The sequence below is a fragment of the Diabrotica virgifera genome, chromosome 5, assembly GCF_917563875.1.
Source record: "Diabrotica virgifera virgifera chromosome 5, PGI_DIABVI_V3a".
Lineage (NCBI taxonomy): Eukaryota > Metazoa > Arthropoda > Insecta > Coleoptera > Chrysomelidae > Diabrotica > Diabrotica virgifera.
In genome coordinates this window covers 155,580,336-155,601,808 of record NC_065447.1, presented here as the reverse complement: position 1 = coordinate 155,601,808, position 21,473 = coordinate 155,580,336, and the positions used below count along the sequence as shown (strand labels likewise).

At 33.0% G+C, this 21,473-nt stretch overlaps 2 protein-coding genes across 4 annotated transcripts in view; one reads left to right on the top strand and one right to left on the bottom strand.

The window, feature by feature from the left end:
* The window catches only part of LOC126884521 (zinc finger protein 235-like), a 54,600-nt gene that overhangs the window by 14,897 nt on the left and 18,230 nt on the right, over positions 1 to 21,473 (bottom strand). The gene's annotated exons all lie outside the window — the stretch shown is intronic.
* On the top strand, positions 9,371 to 10,003 carry LOC126885502 (general transcription factor II-I repeat domain-containing protein 2A-like). Its single transcript, XM_050652082.1, has one exon. It carries the CDS (start codon positions 9,371 to 9,373, stop codon positions 10,001 to 10,003), a length of 633 nt encoding a protein of 210 aa, XP_050508039.1.

The window sequence follows — 21,473 nt, the reverse complement described above, 5'->3', positions numbered from 1 at the left end:
TATTGATAAATCAGAGTAAGATTCAGTTGCAGGCTGACAGGGCCAAGTGGTTCTAGGCATAGAAAGAAAAGGAGGACCTGACCACCACATAGAAGTATTTAGAAGTTGAAGCGGACTTTGACCACGACTTGCATAATCGGCAGGATTCTGTGAAGACGCCACATGATGCCAACTAGAATTAGGGACAGTTTCTTGTATATGACTTACTCTGTTAGCTATAAAAGTCTTCCATCGACTTGGTGAAGAAGACAACCAAGCCAAAGTTATCATAGAATCTGACCACGCATATACAGCGTCAAACATTATGAAGCCCTCATAACTTCTTTGAACAAAATTAATTAAGTTAGCCAGAAGAACTGCTGCCAAAAGCTCCAAACGAGCAATAGACTGGGTCTTTAATGGAGCAACCTTGCACTTAGCGCTAACCAAAAAGGTTTTGATATTACCAGTGGTTTCTTCAATTCGAAAGTAAACAACACTAGCATAACCTACTTGAGAGGCGTCACAAAAGCCATGTAACTCGACGCGAGATATGGCTTCAGAACCTAAATAACGAGCAATTTTAATATCAGCGAGATTTGGTAATTCCGTTTTGAATTTTGTCCAAATTTCGGTAATCTCGTCGGATAAGATTTCATCCCAAGGGACATTGAGCTCCCACAATCTTTGTAGCAGACGTTTTGCAAACAGAAGACAGGGTGAAATAAATCCGAGAGGATCAAAAATCCTACTAATTTCAGACAAAATGTGTCTTTGTACAAGAGCGATCAAAAGGGACATAGGAATAGGAAAATATGTCTGATGACGGATCCCATTTTAATCCCAACAGTTTGATGAATGAAGGTTCGTCCTTATCAAAACTATAAGATGAGTTCTGACAATCGGAAGCAGAAAGATGAGTAATTAGATCAGGGTGATTACTAGCCCATTTTCCAAGTTCAAAACCTCCTCTTTTCATAACTGCGATTAAGTCAAATTGAAGAGTCAAGGCTGAGGGAATATCATTAGCTCCCAGTAAACCATCGTCCATATAAAATTGAGTTCTTAAAGCTTTAGCTACATGAGGATAATTATTTTCTTCAGAAGCTGCAAGTTCATACAAGGTACGTAATGCCAAATATGGTGAAGAAGATATACCATATGTCACAGTGCGTAAATGATACTCCTGAAGAGGTTCGGATAGGGAGAAACGCCATAGAATACGTTGATAGTCCCAATAGTCGGCAATCACATTAATTTGTCTGTACATTTGCTTAATGTCGCAAACAAAGACATAGGCATAAAATCGAAATCTAAGTAAAAGACTAGCAATGTCCTTCTGAAGCTTTGGACCTACAAGTAAGGTGTCATTTAGAGATACACCGTTTATGTCACGCAAACTTGCATCAAAGACTACCCTTATTTTAGATACAATCTCGAATTCGGAAATTTGTTCCTTAAATATAGCATGATGGGCGATATAATAGGCCGAAGGAGAATGGTTATGCTCTGTAGGAACGAGAGACATGTGACCCTTATTTAAATAATCTTGCATAAAATCACAATATTTGGTGCGTAAATCAGGATTTTTTCTAAAACGATTTTCAAGCATCGAAAAACGTCGATGGGCTTGAGAATAAGTATCAAGAAATTTAGGTTTTTCTTGACGAAAAGGTAACGGGACAAAAAATCGACCTGTAGAATCTCTAAGAGTTAAAGACTTATATATTTCTTCACATTTTTTATCTTCAGAGGATAAAGGTAAGGATTTAGAAATCTCCTCAAGCTCCCAAAATTTTCTTAATTGCGTGTCGATATTTGTTTCAAGAGACATATGACAATTAACAAGAGTATTTATAGAAGAATCATTAGGGAGCCAATTTACTTTACCTTGAAGAACGTATCCAAAAACAGTTTCTAATGCCACTGGTTGATTTGGATTTCCAAAAATTCTACCCGATTTTAAAATAAACGGAGTGAGTTCTGCACCAACTAACATGTCTATAGGACCAGGTATGTGGAACTTAGGATCTGCCAATTTTAAAGTTTGAAGATGTGTCAACTCAGAAGGATTAATTAGGAATTTTGGCTGATTTGAACATACTTTAGGAAGAACAATGGCTTCAAATGAAAATGTTGGATCGATTTGTCCACACGGTTTCATTGTGCACTGCACTATACCACTGTTTGCAGCCAATGATATTCCATTGAGACCTTCAACAGGAATCGAAAAATTTCTTTTTGAAAGGCCAAGACGTTGAACACAAGATTCAGAAATAAAATTCGCCATAGAACCTGTATCAAGAAGAATTCGTATTGTGGTAAAGTTACCTCGAATATCCTTTACTTCCGCTTCACAGGTTGACAATAAAATAGTTGATTGAGGAAGTGATAAGGTGCTTGTAATACAGTCAGAATTGATGTAAGTATTTACAAGGGTATTGGTAATCGAAGAACTAGTAGACGGGTTGCAACCCACTGACAGACCAACAGAGGGGTTGGAAGAAGTAATCTGAACGTTTGAATTCTGCTCCGAAGCTGTATCGTTTGATTTTTTATCAAAGTGCAATGTTGTATGATGGGGGAATTTGCAAACACGACATTTATGAGATGACACACAATTCCTCATAGAGTGTGGCGAAACTAAACAATTAACGCAAAGTTTGTGTTGTTTAGCAATTGAAAACCTCTCTTGAGGGGATTTAGAAAGAAATATTCCGCACTTATATAAGGCATGAGGCGAAGAACATAAGATGCACTTAGACTGCTCAACTGAATTAGGGCTGGATTCCACCAGAAAACTAGATACGTGTTTTTTATTGTTCACCTTTGTATTGTGAGATGACGAAGCAATATACTGAACAGACTCCAGTGCGATGCATTGTCTATCTAAAAACGACATTAATTGCCTATAAGTTGGCAATTCCTGGCTAAGGCTATGTTCCAGTTCAAAATTGGTTCTGGTTTTTGAATCTAATTTATTAAGAAGCATGTTAAATAGCAAAAAATCCCAATGATCTACAGGCAACTTCATTACCCTGAGAGCAGCAACATTTTCTGAAAAGACACTTAATAATTTTCTTAGTTCAAAAGAATTTGCCTTTGAAATTGAGGGAGCATTAAAAATTTCATTATAATAGTGGCTAGCTAAGATACGTGTATTTTTATATCTTTTTTCCAACTTTTCGTATGCTACAGTATAATTGCCCTCAGTAAGAGGAATGCCTTTGATTAAAGCTAGGGGTTCATTACCCAAAGAAGTAAGCAGATACTGAAACTTTTCAACATTAGATATGTCAGGATTATTGTGGATTAGACTGTTAAGACATCAAAATAAGTAGGAAAATCTTTATAAGAACCTTCGAAACGCATCAAGGAAAGCTTTGGAAGGTTTACGACACTTCTACGGTTAGAAGAATTAGAATTATCTACAGTAGACATGTTTGCCGCTTGAGAAGATGAGTCATTCAACAAAAAATCATGTTTTAGTGATAAAACTCCATAAAAGGCTTTATCAGCATTTAATCTCATCTCATCATAGGAAGAAAATTCATCATCATTGATTAATGAAATAACAGTGTTATGATTACTTTGAAATTCATTATAAGTGCCATCAATAGCATTGGCTCTAGCAATAAATTCAGGCTTTAAAGACTCATCATTCGAAACTTTAAGACCACACTCGTAAGTTTCTTGTAATCGTTTAAAAGCAGTAGTTCGCTTTAAATTGGCTTTTGTTAATTTATCAGACATGTTAGAAAGTTAATTTAACAAATTAATATTCTAATAAAATTTACTTAAATGTGATTGATTTGTATTCTAAATAGCGAATAAAAATTTATTAATCAAAGACACAAGTGGTTTAAATAATAAACGTAATTCAAATAATAATTGTTTTGTTATAAATAAGCGAACAACAGCAAGTAATTTTATTTATCAAAATCGACATAAAAATAAACAAGAAAACCTAATTAACGTGAACCCATCAAATTAACCGATAATAATAATTAGCGACAGGTTTAGAAAAGCAAAAACTAGAAAGCGATGTACCGTTCAATTTCTCGATTCAAAAATATGTGCGAGAATTTACTTTAGGTATCGTAATGTAAAGTTTTTAAAAGTTACAAAAAAGTGACTGTTAATAAAAAGCCTATAACGTTTGTCGTTTATAGAAGCTTACAAGGTTTAAAAATGACGCAAAATAAGCTTATATTATGTAAAATAAATAGAAAAAAAGGCTCAAAATATGGCTGCGAAGGACCGAAATGTTTCAAAATGTTATGAAAACTGCAGGAAATATGAAAACTGAGTTGTAAAAAAATAGAATTTAAAAATTATGTTTCCACAAGCTTTGCACAATATCGCTTACCTGGAAATCGGTGATGTTTAGGATATGGTAAACTTGTAGATCCAATGGGTGACTCAATTCTGGACTCCTTCCATGGAATTCGCGATGCACGTGGAACGCGGGACGGTACCGTCAAGATCACGAAAGGGAGTACCTTTTTCGTTGAAAGCTTGAAGCGAAAATCACAGTAGTGGTACCTTGTCCTTAAAGTACTTAACGCATGTCCAGTTTTATACATGCGTACCGAAAGCGATAAGCTTTGAGCTTGTGGATAATTTTAAAAATTGACATTAAGAAGGTTATTCCGCGTCATTTTACAGGGGGCATACCAAAATAACTAAATATAATTAAATTGTCTAAAGCTTATTCTACCCGAAAATAAATAAATAGTAGAATCATAGCAATATTAAAATAAAGAAATAAGGATTCCCGAACAACCACAGTTGTTGTTTTTTCTGGATGTAATGGCAACTCTTGAACTTCTTAGGATTGCTCATCATCTCAAATATGGGCATTTTATTTATTTACGTACCCATTAAGCCAAAAAGGAGCATCATCGGAAACCAATGTTTTTTTCAAAAACAGTGGATATTCCGCAAGCTTATTAAGAGCCCATCGACTGAAACGATGACGACCAACATTTAAAATAAATTATTTTTAAGAAGTAACTGTCAAGAATGGTTCTTTTTTATGGTAATAAAGATTTTCAAATAAAATTCTTTTCTTTTTCATTGTTTTTTATTTTTGAAAAAAGTACCTCTAAATGAATCACCCTTTAGATACTCCATACTAATTGGAAAAACCACTTTATGCTTGTCGTAGACTATAATATAATTGGTTTATATATATCTCGTTGATTTTCCATTCCAAAAAAATATTCAAATCTCTAATCGAAACATTATCACAAGAACAAAGTGATGAATCAACTATTCGTAATTTATGCAGATGTACCTCATTTTCCATGTAAGTTTTTAATCTCACAATAGTAGAAATATCGCGCTTATAATTCTTATGATTCATGCATTTTATTCACCTCAGTGGACATCATCCTTCGGTAGACCGCAAGCTATAGTAGAAACGCGACGCTAGACCGCCTACTATAGTAGCACCGGAAAATTAATGTAAGACAAGGAAATACAATAATCAAATAAAGGTTAATAAAATGCAAAACTGTTGAAGTGTAGTCAATAATCATAAATATAGTTTATATTATATATGTAAGTACTTAGTTATACAGGGTGTTTCATTGGGAAACGGAAATACTTTAAAGGTGAATAGAGGTCACCGAGCCGGTTCTAGATATACTACATTTTTTGCCCTACCGACTTTATAACCGAGTTACAGGGTGTTTTATCGATTTTGCCCATTTCATTCCTAAGCCATAACTTTAGAACCACCCTGTATATTTTTTTGATACTTATTACACATATGTCTCATCCAAAACTCAAACGACCGACATACTAACCATAAGAAAAATCCAGGTCCGGATTAACAAAAAATTATAAAGTAATTGTGACCTTAAAACAACACCCTGTATATTCAAATTTTGAAAATCTGTTTGCATACTTGGAAAGAGCACAAAAAAGTAAGTTTAATGGTTCACTTCAATTTTTCGGCCAGACTATTTTATGACTTTAATTTTGAAATTATATTGATTTTTTTAAGAACTCTGACATTAAAAAGCAAATATTATTAACTTTTAGTTATAAATTATTAAAGAAAATGAATAAATACTCACATTGGAACGACCCAATTACTAATGACAAGAAAAATCCAGGTCCGGATTAACAAAAAAATATAAAGTAATTGTGATCTTGAATCAACACACTGTATATTGAAATTTTGAAAATTTGTCTCTGCATTTTAAAAGAGCATAAAAAACTGTGATTAAAGATTCATTTTAATTTTTTGCGCCGTTGATTTAATTACATTAATTTTGAAATTATATTGAAATTTTAAAGAACTCTGAGATTAAAAACCAGGTATTATTAACTTTTAATATTTTAATGTTAATGAATCAATACTTATTTTAAAAATACTTAATACTTATTTACTACGCTGGCTTAATTGATTCTCTGGATTTGTAGCTGTATGCATATCATTAAAAATTAGAATTGCGAGAATTGGGATATTTTAATGATTTAGTAAATAATTTAAAAAAACAGCTATATCCAATAAAAAAATCATTTAAGCAATTCAACAATTTAACATAAAGTAAAAATATTTTAACTATAACAGTTGCTCAAAATGTCCCCCATTTTGTTCGATGCATTTCCTTTTTAAAAGATTTCGAATCGATTATCTAATTTACATTGGGATTGTTCTTAAGTTTCCTGGCAGCTTCTTGTCACCTTGACAGAAAATCAATATGATTTCAAAATTGCCGTAATTAAATTATCATTGCAAAAATTTGACATGTACCTTTTAACGCAGTTTTGTATGCTGTTTTAAAATACTCAAAGAAATTTTCAAAATTTCAAAATGCAGGGTGTTGTCTCAAGGTCACAATTATTTAAATTTTTTTTTGTTAATCCGGACCTGGATTTTTCTTGTGATTAGTAATTGGGTCATTCCAATGTGGTAAATAAGTAATGATTATTTTTAAAATGAGTATTTATTCATTAACTTTCATGATTTATAACTAAAAGTTAATAATCTCTGCTTTTTAATGTCTGAGTTCTTAAAAAATTCAATATAATTTCAAAATTAAAGTCATAAAATTGTCTGGCCGAAAAATTGAAGCGAACCATTAAACTTACTTTTTTGTGCTCTTTTCAAATATGCAAACATATTTTCAAAATTTGAATATACAGGGTGTTGTTTTAAGGTCACAATTACTTTATAATTTTTTGTTAATCCGGACCTGGATTTTTCTTATGGTTAGTATGTCGGTCGTTTTTGTTTTGAATGAGATATATGTATACCAAATATCAAAAACATATACAGGGTGGTTCTAAAGTTATGGCTTAGGAAAGAAATGGGCAAAATAGATAAAACACCCTGTAACTCGGTTATAAAAGTCGGTAGGGCAAAAAATGTAGTATATCTTGAACCGGCTCGGTGACCTCTATTCACCATTAAAGTATTTCCGTTTCCCAATGAAACACCCATATGTAGTTATACTTACAGGTTTTAGAAACCTATATCAAAGCACCAAAAGCCAATATTATGGAATTTTTTCTATTTATTCCATAAAAGTATAAAAATAAATATGTGTAAATATATAAAGGTACATAAAATATTACCAAAAACTTAAACAATACATTGAATACTTATAAGTTTAAACCTAGTTGAAAACTAGGCTACTGAAGTGATCATGTGACTACATTCGGTTTAAGAAGCTAAAAATTATAAAACTGTAAGAATCTGTAAAAAATATTTAGTGCAGTCACTGAAGGTTTTCACCTCCGATTTCGTTGAACCTCCATCGATTTTCATGAAAATTGGTGAGTAATTAGAGCAGGGTTGTCCAATTGGCGGCCCGCGGGCCGCATCCGGCCCGCGAGGCTATTTGTTGTGACCCACGTAAGATTTTCGAAAAGCATATATTTTCTTTAAATTCTGCCACTGTGAAAAAAGATTTTTTAATTTATATTTTATGGTTTAGCAGTGTTTTTACATCACAAGTACTGTACCGCGTGCCGCTTCGCGGACGTGTAACGAACACAATCGTCCTCCACCACTATGAGAACTGCACTGATTACTGCGCATCACAGTTCATGCAGGCCACACCTCCCACTGCTTACCATCCGTCGCCAGCAGCCATCGTGCCAGTGTGCTACTGACACGTAGGCTAGTCGGCTAATCTATTACGTTGCTAGTGAACAGTGAACTTGATTAATTCTTTGTCTTGATTCCTCTTATACAATAATGAGTGTAAAACGGAAAATTGATAGTGAGAAAAGAATTTACAAAGAAAGTTGGGAGAGTGATTACTTGATTGCTAACAATAATGGAAAGTTGCAGTGCTTAGTGTGCATGAATGTCGTTTCAGTGCCTAAAGAATATAATGTGAGAAGACATTACACAACAGTGCATGACAATAAGTATGCTACGTACACAAATGAAAGTCGGCGTGCCCTAGTTGCAGATTTGAAGAAAAAGCTTAAACAGCAAACTGGTATGTTCAGTAAAATATTACACTCTCAAACGCATTCTTTGCATGCATCTTATGCCGTGTCGCTTGAGCTGGCAAAGGCAAAAAAGCCTTTCACTGATGGCAATTTGATAAAAAAATGTGCTGTTGAAATGGCCAAAGCTTTCGGTGATTCTAAAATGGCGGAGAAATTTGAATCAGTGCCACTTTCACATCAAACCATACAAAGAAGGATTGTTGCTATGGGTGAGTAAGTAGAAAAATCTATGCTTAGCCTGGTTAAGAAAAGTTCATATTTCTCACTTTGTTTGGATGAAAGCACTGATCAAACCGATGTTAGTCAGCTGTTAATATTTGTGCGCACTACTTTTGATCATTTTACCAGTAAAGAGGAGTTATTTGATATTTGTCCTATTTATGGAACAACAAAAGGAAAAGACATCTATGAGGCTGTGAAGAAAACAGTTGACAGAATTGGAGGCTTTGATAAATGTTCAGCCATAGCAACAGACGGGGCCCTATCAATGACAGGTAAAAAAATTGGATTAGTGGGTCTGCTTCGAGAGAATGGTGTCACTTGCCCAACAATTCATTGTATTATACATCAGGGAGCTTCATGTGGAAAATCAGTCAAGGAAGATCAAGTTTTCCAAACCGTGATTAAGATTATAAATATGATTAGAGGTGGAAATCGATCTCTTTTACACAGGCAACTTAAGCAGTTTTTAGTGGAAACAGAGGCTGAGTATGGAGACTTGCTAATGTACAACCATGTAAGGTGGCTGAGTGCAGGAAAGTGCATGGAACGATTTTTTGCCATAAGAAAGGAAATCCCTGCATTCCTCAACAAATACGTTTCATCTGACACAACTGAACTGGAGAAGTTTAAGGATCCAGAATTCTTAAGACAGTTAGCTTTTATAACAGATCTGACTAATCATCTAAACATGTTAAACTTGAGTCTTCAAGGAAGAAACCAGACGGTTTCAGATTTGATCGGAATGATAAACGGATTCCGGAATACGCTGAACGTGTTTAAACGTGCTTTGGAAAAGAACAACCTGACACACTTCCCTAGCTGTCTGCAAATAGCAGAAGAATTCAACGGTGAGGAAAATATTGAGTTTTCATCCTGCATTTCACAAATTGAACAAGTTATTGATGAATTCAATACAAGATTTGAAGAAATTGAAAGTCTCAAAAGCAGTGTACTACTTTATAATAACCCTCTTGGAGCAACCATTGATGATCAACCACCCAACTTACAGATTGAGTTATGTGATCTTCAAGCAGACATGTTCCTAATCACCAGACAAGAAAAGGGACCTGAATTTTTCAAATTACTGTCAAAGGAGAAATTCCCAAACCTGCGAGATTTTGGACTGAAAATGACGTCAATGTTCGGAAGCACATATACATGTGAAAGTGCCTTTTCCTCCATGAAATACATAAAAAACAAAAACAGAAGCAACCTTACCGATTCTTCCTTACGTCATCTTATGAGACTGTCTACAACTGAACTGGAGGTGGACATTTCTTCATTGGTGGATGAAGCCGATCGACCACAGTCCTCACAGTAATTGGATACATCTTTTTCGTTGCTTTTGCAATGTTTGTCTTGATTATTGAAAAGTGTTATGAATAAATTTTCCGTTTATAAAAAAATGTAGTTGTTGAGCAATAAAAGAAATAATACTCTTTTTTGTTTTAATTATTTTTATACCTCACTTTATTTTGTTATTACTTGTAACAAAATTATTATATGGCCCGCGACAACATCAAAGGTTTTAGTTTTGGCCCTTGAGGCATTGCAAGTTGGACACCCCTGAATTAGAGGATACCTGAAGGAACAAAGGTGACATGATGCCAACTTGCGCTTTTACCCTGGGGGTGGATGCCACCCCTTCTCGGGGGTGAAAATTATTTTATTAAAAATAATACCATAAGTCGAAAGAGGGACAAATTATAAGCAAAATTTGTTATATAAAGTTATTAAAATAAATCAACACTTTTTAAGTTATTAAAGATCAAAGATTTTATTTTTTCGTAAAAAAATGCATGTTTTAAATCGGTTTTTCACGTATAAATCAAAAACTATAAGCTTTAACAAAAAAGTTATTATTACCGAAATTGAAGATAATAAAAAATTGAATACACTCCTCACATAAAGAACTAAACTAATGTTAGTTCAAAGTGAGTTATTCGCAATTGAATGTGTATTTTTTTCGACGAGTACTCAAATCTAAGTATCCAAGCTTAAATAACGAGAAAACGATGCAATGTTTAAAATATTTCTGCTAAACATTTGTAAAAGTAGTTCGGAATACCTATCAAATTAGCTTCAGAACAAGGTAATAGCGTCAAAATTAAGCAAGTTGTGATGAAAATAAAAGAACCGTTTCGAATTTTTTAGAAGAAAGTGAAAAGTATAACATACGCCATTTCCACAAAAATTAAAATTTATAGTAATCCTTACAAGAACTTCTTTATGTTAGCATAAGTAATGTATTTGATAATTTTTTTCGGTTTAGAAAGCATATTTTTGAAAAAAAGATATAATTTAAAAAAATAATAATTTTTAAAATTATATTAATTCTCATATTCTTTTGATAATAAGTTTAAAAATACTGAATATACGTAAAAAATTATATATAATCAAATTTTAGTTTTTTCTGGACCAAATATTTTACCTGTTTTACTATTTCTATAGGGTAAAAAATAACCGAGATAGAAACGTTTAAATCTTAAATTTTGCCGTGGGAACCATGCAAACGGGGTCATTTATCCTTTTATTTTTAGAAAAATAAGGGGTTTAAAAGATTAGGTTCAACGTGCTTAAATAACACTTGGAATTAGCTTTCAAACAGTTTTTAGATGAACCTGATATCGTAAACACGAACGGAGTTATTATAAAAAACAATATTTTCTGGAAAAATTTGTAAAAGATAAATTTTGAAAAAATTTTGGAGCATAAATTTTAACGCTATCAACATGTTCGGGGGCTCATTTGCTAAATATTTTTAAGTACTTTGACAAATGTTTAATAAGTTTATGTTATAGGATGCATCAATTTCCCGTTATTTCAGCTTGAATACTTAGACTTTTTTAGTCGCCGAAAAAAATATACATTCAATTACCTCTAACTCAATTTTAGTTAATTATTCTTCTTCTTCTTCCTTCTTGTATGTAGGCTTTAAAGCCTGTTTCTTCTTCAATATTATCCTCCTAAATTGTTTAGGTTATCGCACCACCTTTTTCTTGGTCTGCCAATACTTCTTCGTCCATTTGGTGACTTATCTCGTGCTATTCGTACTATCCTATCCTCTAAGTTAATTATTAATATATTTTTCTAGTAAGGGGTTTATTTCCTTTTTTATTAGCTTCAATTTTGATAATAATAACTTTTTTGTAAAAACTTATAGTTTTTGAGTTATTGATGAAAAATCGGTTAAAAACATGCATTTTTCTCAAGAAAAATTAAAATCTTTGATCTTTAATAACTCAAAAAGTTTTGATTTATTTTAATAACTTTATATAACAAATTTTGCTTAGAATTTGTCCCTCAATCGAACTATGGGGTATTTCAATAAAATAATTTTCACCCCCGAGAAGGGGTGGCATCCACCCCTAGGGTAAAAGCGCAAGTTGGCACCATGTCACCTTTGTTCCTTGAGATATCCTCTAACCACTCACCAATTTTCATGCAAATCGATGGAGGTTCAACGAAATCGGAAGTAATAGCTCATATCCACCTTCTGTGACTCCACTAATTGTGCATTTGAGAATAACGACACATGTTAGTGATCAAGGAAGTAGAAGAAAAATTAAATGAGAAGTGGAAATTGTATATACAGTAACAAGAAAATAGGTCAGAAGCGAAAGTCATTATCATCATCATTCCTCAACCTCTTGCATCCACTATTGGATATAGGTCTCCTCCACATTATTCCATTGTTCCCTACCTTATGCCTTCTGTATCCAATTCCCACTGTTTTTCAAAAGTCATCCATCCATCTTTTAGGTGATCTACCTCGGTGTCTTTTATCTTCCCTAGGTCTCCATTCTATGAGTCTTTTGGTCCACCTGCTATAATTTAAACGTGCATTGGTTGTAAACTTTTTTCTTCAAACAAATCGGTAGCGTTCCCTTTAGAATATGTCGCATCCCGCTAAATGCTGACCATCCCAAGTCTATACGACGCTGGATCTCACGAGTTTGATTATCTTCTCCTATTCTAATTTCATGTCCTAAATAGATATAGCTAAAAACCTGATTTACTTCGTGCCCACCGAATCTAAAGGCGGAGATACATATCCGCGCCGCGAACTCCGATCCGTGTGAGCGCCTCGCGTTCGTGGCGCAGTTAATGTTCGTTAAAATTTTTCATTTTGACGAACCTTCCGCGATCCAGAGGAAACTTACGAACATTTAGTAATTGTAGATAATTAGTATTAAATGTGGGTTCCTACATTGGATCCGTTTTTCTCCGATCAAATCAGATCCGATATCGGCCGAAGTCGGGAGTAGCTTCTCCTATTCTCATCGAAAAGGAGAAGTGTTTGGTTTCATTCCGATTGGTTGCAAGTGGAGTTGCAAGTTGGTTGCAAGTTTTTTGCAAGATGGTTGCAAGTTGGGGGTTGCAAGCTAACATGTTTAAATATATTCAATGTCATCATCTCATTTTCATTTTCCACGGTAAACATCAATAAGTTTGATATTTCCTTCCGACCACTCCATTACTAAAAACAAATATTCAACTCAGGCGCCCCAAAACCAACAAACCACTCGCAAACCCGTCCAAATACGTATTGCGAACCATCAAAGCATTTGTTGAAAAGCCGACAAAAGTTAGATCGTGGTGCGCCGTGTGCGAGCCGTTTGTGTGCCACTTGAAAACACGTACTAATCTAACAAATATGCTGCGCGCGAGCGGCTCGCACACCGAGCAGAGCGCATATGTATACCCGCCTTAATAACATCACTTGGAACTAAATTGGTCATGTATTTTGTTTTCTGAAACCGTATGTTCGGGCCTACTTGTTCTATTGAATGTTTCAGCTCTCCCATCATTTTGTGAGCTTCATTTAAACTCTCGGCTATAATGACAATATCATCTGCAAAGCGCAAGTGCAGCCCAATCTAGTTTTTCAAATGCATACTCCGAAGGTGCAGTAAACAGTTGGGGAGAGATGGTGTCACCACTGTCACCCTGTCTAACCCCTCGCTCAACTCTATATTTATCGGTAAAGTCATGGAGTTTAGCAGATGTTGCATTTTTGTATATTCCTGGGGAAGTGTGGAGAGCATTAGGAGAAACACAAGTTGGCTAACAGGCATATGTAATATAATTATGGAAGTTGAACAAATTCCAGACAAATAGAGAAGCAGTATGTATATTAGTACCCGTTTACAAAAAAAACAAGTGAGATATACAACAATGTACAAACTACAGGGCAATAAAACTACTTGTCACACCATGAAAATATGGAAGAGTAATTTTTTTATTTAGCTTAAATGCGTCTATGCGTACCATTCGCATGGCACAGTTGATTTCGCAATCAGGTTATAGTGTAATTTGTAGTTTGTGTATGTTATGTAAACATCTTTTCACTTAGTTAAGTCAACTTCATTGTCTTTACAAAGAGACGCTAAATTGTATCTGAACATCTGTGATACCTCTGGTGAGTACCGATCCCACAAGTGAGAGATTGATAGATGAATAAGTGAATGAAACGAAATATCCGGTAATTAGTTTGGCTTTAAGCAAGGCAAATCAACAACAGATGCAATTTTCATTATAAGGCAGTTGATGGAAAAATAAGAGAATAAAGAAACAAACGTTCACATGTTATTCATTGGTCTTGAGAAAGTATATGATACGAGTTCCCTGGATATTGTGTGGTGAGCACTCGATAAGAAAGGAGTCTCCGGTGAATTTGTAAAGATTATGAGAGACATGTATGTGGGAGTAACACCTAGTGTTAGAGACTGATAAATTTCATGTGAAAGTCGGATTGTACCAAGGCTTGGTGTTTATAGGGATTGATACCAGTGATACTAGAAATACAGGGTATCGATCCATTATGCTTAATGTATGCTGATAATACAGTGTTGGTAGGAAATAGTGAAAGCGACAGAATAAAAACTGGAACAGAGGAGACAAGCTCTTGAGGAAAATGGTTTAAATCTTAGTAGGGCAAAAGCATAGTATTTTGAATATTCATTTAAAGATGAAATTACTACAAATAAAATATCTTTGGATGGTGAAATGATTGAGAAAAGTAATAGTTTTTACCCTTTCAGACCCGGTGTCCATTGTAATGTACACACATTTACGTAAGCCGTTTTATTTTTTATTTTGCATATTTCAGTTACTACTAAACGTAACACTTTTATCAGTCTAGTCTGAATCATAACCAAGTTAAGTGCTTTTAAAGATAGTGTGACATGGCGAATTCACCATATCCTGGAAAGCGTAAATAAATATCATGTTTCTTCACGTTGTAAATTTATTATATTATGTAGTTCTGAAGCTATTTCTTTGTGGCATTTTTATAATTAACTATTTAGATGGGAAATAAGCCACAATTAAATTGAAAAAAAATAATAATTTTATTAACGTTTCGACGCCCAAATCGGGTGTCGTTGTCAGAATACAAAATACTACCTACTAAATTAAACAAAAATGCTGTTGCTTAGTAAAAAATTCTTCCAATAATTTATTTAATCTGACTCATTTATATCGGCAATTCAGACATATTATATTATACATTTTAAAGTAGAAGACTTTAAAATGATATTGCCAATATTTATGAGTTGCGCTCCTGGGACGACTTTACTGAAAGATAGTTCATTCGATTACATGAAATCAACCCCAACTCAAGAATATCCGTCATAAAAATATCATATCATGTGATCTGTCTTAAAAAGACAATCAAATGCAACGGTGACAGTAAAATTCTCGCGTTAGAGATTCCCTAGTAAATCACGAGGGAAACCCAGAAAAAAAAACGAGAAAAAACCAGGATAGTATCACGAGGTTTTTTCCTGGTTTTCCCTCGTGATTTACTATGGAATCTCTAACGCGAGAATTTTACTGTCACGGTATATATCGGTAGTGTAATATATCGAAAAAATCAATGTTTTTAATCAGTTTTCTGCTAATAACTCAAAAAGTTTTCGTTTTATCAAAACAACTTTGCTTAACAAACCTTTTAAAAAAATAAACAAAACCGTTTTTTCTAATTTTCTTTAAGATCAATAGTAATCGAGCTATACTTTAGTATATGTTAGCTCTACTTCACCAAATACTAAATATTGTAGTTTCAAAGTCAAAAGACGGGAAACCTGTGCATTTCTCGAAGATAACTTCTTTACACTAATTTAAAGTATTTAAAAATATCTATATCCAGAAATAAAAAAAGTCTATAGCTCAAAAATTAAGTGACTTATAATAAAAAGAATGGTAATCCCTATTTTTTTCAGCGAAAAAGTGATCGGAAACCACTCCCTAATCACCACCCTAATTAAAATTAGTCATTGACCTTATTAGGTCTTCTTTATTTATGTATTATGAATAGGTTCCAGAAGTTTGACTGGCTTAGAATGAACAGTTTTTAAAAAAGTGGAGTTAAAAACAAATAACAAATTTTTGTAGTTCGGTAAAAAATCATCTTTTCTTCAGAATAGAAAGATTAGCATCAGAGATAGGAAAAAATATTTCAATATGAAATCGTAGCTTATTTAATTCCCAAGAAGTTAATTTGCAAAAATTTTTTCTGCGGCAAAAATTGAGTGAGCTATTGACAATTAAAACATGTAATAACATGCAAAAACAAAAACCACCTTTACCAACCCTTTCAAAGTCACCTCTTTTTGCTACTGAGGATTTTAAAAGGATTTAGTATTAATAGCCTTATAATAGATCTTGTAAAAACCTACAAAATTCTTTTTTAGCAGACTTGCTTAGAAAATGAAAAAGTTACGGTTAAAGAATCAATATATTTTGTTGAAAAAAAAAAAGGTGAAATCCAATTGGAAGCATAGTAATTAAGGTTAGCGGTGTTTTTAGTCATTGGTCTTATTCATTCTTCTTTATTTATGTATTGTTAATAGGTTCTAGAAGTTTGCCTGGCTTAGAATGATTGGTTTTTAAAAAAACTGGAGTAAAAAGCGAATAACTAATTTTTGTAGTTTGGCAAAAAATGCTATTTTTTTTTCAGAATACAAAGATTAGCATCAGAGATACGAAAAAATGTTTAAATATGAAATTGAAGGTTATTTAATTCCCAAGAAATTGGTTTGAAACATTTTTTTCTACGGCGAAAATTGAGCGAATCGTAAATGAGTACCTATATATCGAAAAACATTGATTTTTTCGATATAAAACTAACACTTTCGATAGCGAATAAATCGAAAACTATTAATTTTATCAAAAAAATGTATAGAACATTTTTTGATTAGAATGAATGTTTTTATCAACTTTTGCGGTCAAAATATAATATAAATTTCCTCCCCGAGTTGGGGTGGCAACCACCCCCATGGTAAAAGCGCCTTTCGGCATGATATAGATTTTGATCCTTTGACTATCCACTACTTATTCTCAAATTTTCAAGCAAATTGATCTATTCTGTAAAAATTGCGAGGTGAAAAGCTTCGGTTCCTGGACTAAATATCATTTTAAAGTCTTCTACTTCAAAATGAATAATTTTAATATGTCTGAATTGCCGATATAAATAAATTATTAGAAGAATTTTTTACTAAGCAACAACATTTTTGTTTAATTTAGTAGTATTTTGTATTTTGACAACGACACCCGATTTGGGCGTCGAAACGTTAATAAAATTATTTTTTTCAATTTAATTGTGGCTTATTTCCAATCTAAATAGTTAATTTTTATAGTAACCAAATTATATTTTATACAATAGTAGACATATCAATTTATATACTACTTTTTCAACATAGATAATTTATTGTTGTTTTTTGTTGATAACAAACATTAAAATATGATGTATATTGCAATGGACAACAGGTCTATATTGTCCACGAGGAAAAAATGTTTTCCTGTAGTTGGCTGCATACCATTTATTACAAAAAACATAAAATCCTTTATAAAAGGCATATTTGTTAAAATCCCTATACAGGGCTACATCACAGAACAGAACTAGATTTCAATCGGTTGACCGATCATCATCAGTGTTTGCTCAGAATCTAACATGCTAACCACCAAAGTAAAAAATATTTGGGTAAAAACCCCTACAAATAATCCGTCATAGGAACATAGAAAAATGATGTGAATTTAAACATGGATGTTTAAAATATCCAATGTTTCCTGCTCTAGGTACCATTGAGCTCAAATTTGACTTTGTAAAGGGTTTTTACCCAAATATTTTTTACTTGTTGGTTTGCATGTTAGATTCTGAGCAAACACTGATGATGATGATCGGTCAACCGATTGAAAACTAGTTCTGTTCTGTGATGTAGCCCTGTATAGGGATTTTAACAAATATACCTTTTATAAAGGATTTTATGATTTTTTTAGGTCTATATTGATATTTTTGTTTCAGGTTTTAATCCGGATAATCCAAAAGATCAAGAAATTTTAATGTTCTTTTTATATGATGATGGAAATATAAGTGGAAAAACCTAAAAAAAGAAGCATTGGTCGTGCCAAAATACATATCAACTGAGAATTCTCCCCACACTCCAAAAGACTCAGAGTTGAAATTAGACCATTGAAGGAAATACGCATAGATAAAATAAAGGAAAACTCATGTTTTTCTGTCAAATGACTACCTATTAAACAAAAATGTGATTTTAGACTATAGACTATGTATGTATTACAATCAAAAGTCAGGTCTGAAAGGGTTAAGTAGAGTCCTTTTCATGAGCATTTTTAAGTGCGTCACAGTTTTTCGATTTATTTCTAACGCATTAAATTGTATGTGACAGAAAGTAAGGCATGTATGTGATTAGAGACATTTATAACATTTATTCTAGTTATTCTAGTTGTCGATAGATGGCGCTATAATCTAAGAAAAAATTATTTACGAATTATTATATAATATATATCTACGAATATAATCTATACAATTTATAAGACTATACAAATCAAAGAAAATACCATTTTATAAATGCAATAAACACAATTGATTTGTGTTTATGCCAAATTGCAAATAAAATGTGACCACTGTCAGATTTAACTAAAATGTCATGTTAGAATAAATATCATAAATGTGTATTATCACGGACTTACCTTTTTTTCTATCATTTGTGAAGCACTGAAAAATGCTCATGAAAAGGACTCTACCTAGGATAGGTATTACAGAGCAATTGGAATATAGATGAAGATGCATACAGCAGAATTAAGGTTGGATGGATGGAGTGGAAGAAAGCAAGTGGTGTGTTGTGTGACAGTGAAATTCCAATGAAGCTAAAGAGAAAATTCTATAAAATAGCCATAAGACCAGCTAGGATGTACGGAACTGAATATTGGGTAGTTAAAAAGAAAGAGGGATAATGAATGCAGGTAGAGGAAATGAGAAAGCTTGAGTAAAATTAAGAATGAGTATGTGGCGGCAAACACTCCGCCTGGAGTGAATAAACCATGATGATGATATTGGGGGAAGTCTGGGGTGGCACCAATTGGACAGTTGCATAACTCGACCAAGTGCCATTTCTTTAAAATCGAGATTACAGCTAATGCTGATGGCAAATAGCTAAAACTATCTGGAAAAAAATCTCTTCTGTAGTCATACGAAAAAAAAAGTTATACCTAGACACAATTTGTCTATGAAGAGTTTTTTGTTTTGCATAAAAAGACTATATTCTTAACTGCCATTCTTAGTTTTGCAATAGTAGATTAAGCGCAAGCGCCATTATTGGTCTGGTCTAGTTATGCTAAACTAAGCTGTTTGGCTAGAATTATGTTGGACTAATGCACAAGCCAGTTTTACATTACTATGCTCATACATCCAAGAAGTAGAGATCAAATGAAATGTGGCAAAACTGTTTGCAAAAATGTCTTTTTACAAACGCTAAGAATATCAAGTTGTATAGTTTATTCAGCTTTGAAAAACATGAAGCGACCGGAAGGATTTCCTGACTGTAGGGGCAAATATGGTGGTAAAAATAAGACTGATCCCTTAGACAAACAGTCAATCTTTATAAACAAATTTTTTTGACAAAATTCAATCTTCGCAGAAAAAAACTCAGTAAAGATAGGTATAGATATTTGTAATGTGTGTGATCGTTTAGAAAGTCAAATAAAACAATGTGTGAATAATGATAAACTACTGATTTTGAAAAAAGAAAACTATCTGCATTTGGAAACATAAAAAAACACAAAATAAAAGAAGAGAAGACATGCTTGTAGCCAAGTATCAGCTTGATACAGAAAGTCTATGTTTTGATCTGGAGAAAACTGCCTCTTCCTAGAATCCCGACCAATATAGTCTACCATAAAAGGCAGTTGTGTGTGTATAACTTATAGGCATACACAGTGGACAAAAGAACAAAGACCATTGCTATGTTTGGATTGAAGGAGAAGCAGGTCGGGGTTCTCAACAATTTCGCAGCTGCCTTAGACAACACATTTAAAGAAAATGTGACTTCCAAGAAATTAATCCTTTTATCTGACATTAGTATGATACAATTGATCCAAAAGATGGCATAAGCCAGACATCCAAAGTGAAAGTTATCCTCCAACACCAAATTGTTCTATTCGCGGTGTGCAAGTACTTGGAAGGGAAACGAGAAACGACTGTGCGCGAGTCGCGGAGAAATATTGCAACTATCTTAAATAATTCATATTGTCAACTGAAATTGTCAAATTGACTTATATTTCATACCTTCTGTCATTGAAGCAGAAAAATTATATATTGCTCCACAATATTGATATGATATGCAATTTTTATAGAAAGGTAAATTTAATTAATTGTATTTTGCTTGCAGTACTGCATTTTAATAACTAATTTTATTTACTACATACAATTGTTTACGTTTGCATAACATAACCTGCATCTTATTTTTTTTTCTTATTATTTTTTTGGACTATGGCCTTGACAATTATCCAGCAACCAGGACTAATATAATTGGCCAATATAATTAAAAGTGCGAATAAAAGTACAGAGCGTAGAAATAGAGGTCGCTTTGCCGAACTTGCACGGTCCCAATATGGTCTACATAATGTTCAGAAAAAAGTCACACCATTTTGAGCGTCGGGTTTGGGGGGAGAGGGGGGAGAAATCGGTAAATTCGCAGTTTTTTACGTTTTTCGTCAATATTTCTAAAACTATGCGGTTTAGCATGAACAACCTTCTATACAAAAATGTTCTACATTAAATTTGAAATAAAAAAGGATGTATGCATAAACCTTTTAAAATGAACGGTTCCACAGTTAAGAAGGTATGTATAGTATAATTGGTCCAAAAAAAAGGCCTAACCGACATCCAAAGTAAAAGTTTCCCTCCAACACCAAATTGTACCGCGTTATGTAATAGCGGATTAAGCGCCAAAATGTAGTTTTGAGATAAATCGGTTTAAAGATTTTAAATTTGTTTTTGGTACTATTTCTAAAATATAGGACTGACATGTTTCATATTTAATATATTAATGCAAATGTAAATAGACTTTTACATATGTTTAAAATTTTTTAATAATAATTTATATTTTAAAAGTTATTCGATCAAATGTCGCTTAATTCGTTAATGATTTTTTAAGATATGCATGAGTTAAGATCCGAATACCGGATTAAGAGACATATTTGGCGCTTAATCTGATGTTACCTGACTAAGGATGTCTTTTAATTCGATATCTTAAACGTTAGTAAATATGTTATGTTTTGTAATAAAGAATTAACCGACTATTCGTGGCGCTTGATTCGTTATTACACTTACAAAGATGCGGATTTTTGTTTATGACAATGGATTATGTACCATTATTGGCGTTTAGTTCGATATTACAAATCCTAGTGTGAGATTTTTTTTAATAAAATAAAAAATGTCGCTTAATACAGGCATTTAAAAACAGCTTTTTTAAAATTTTTTTACA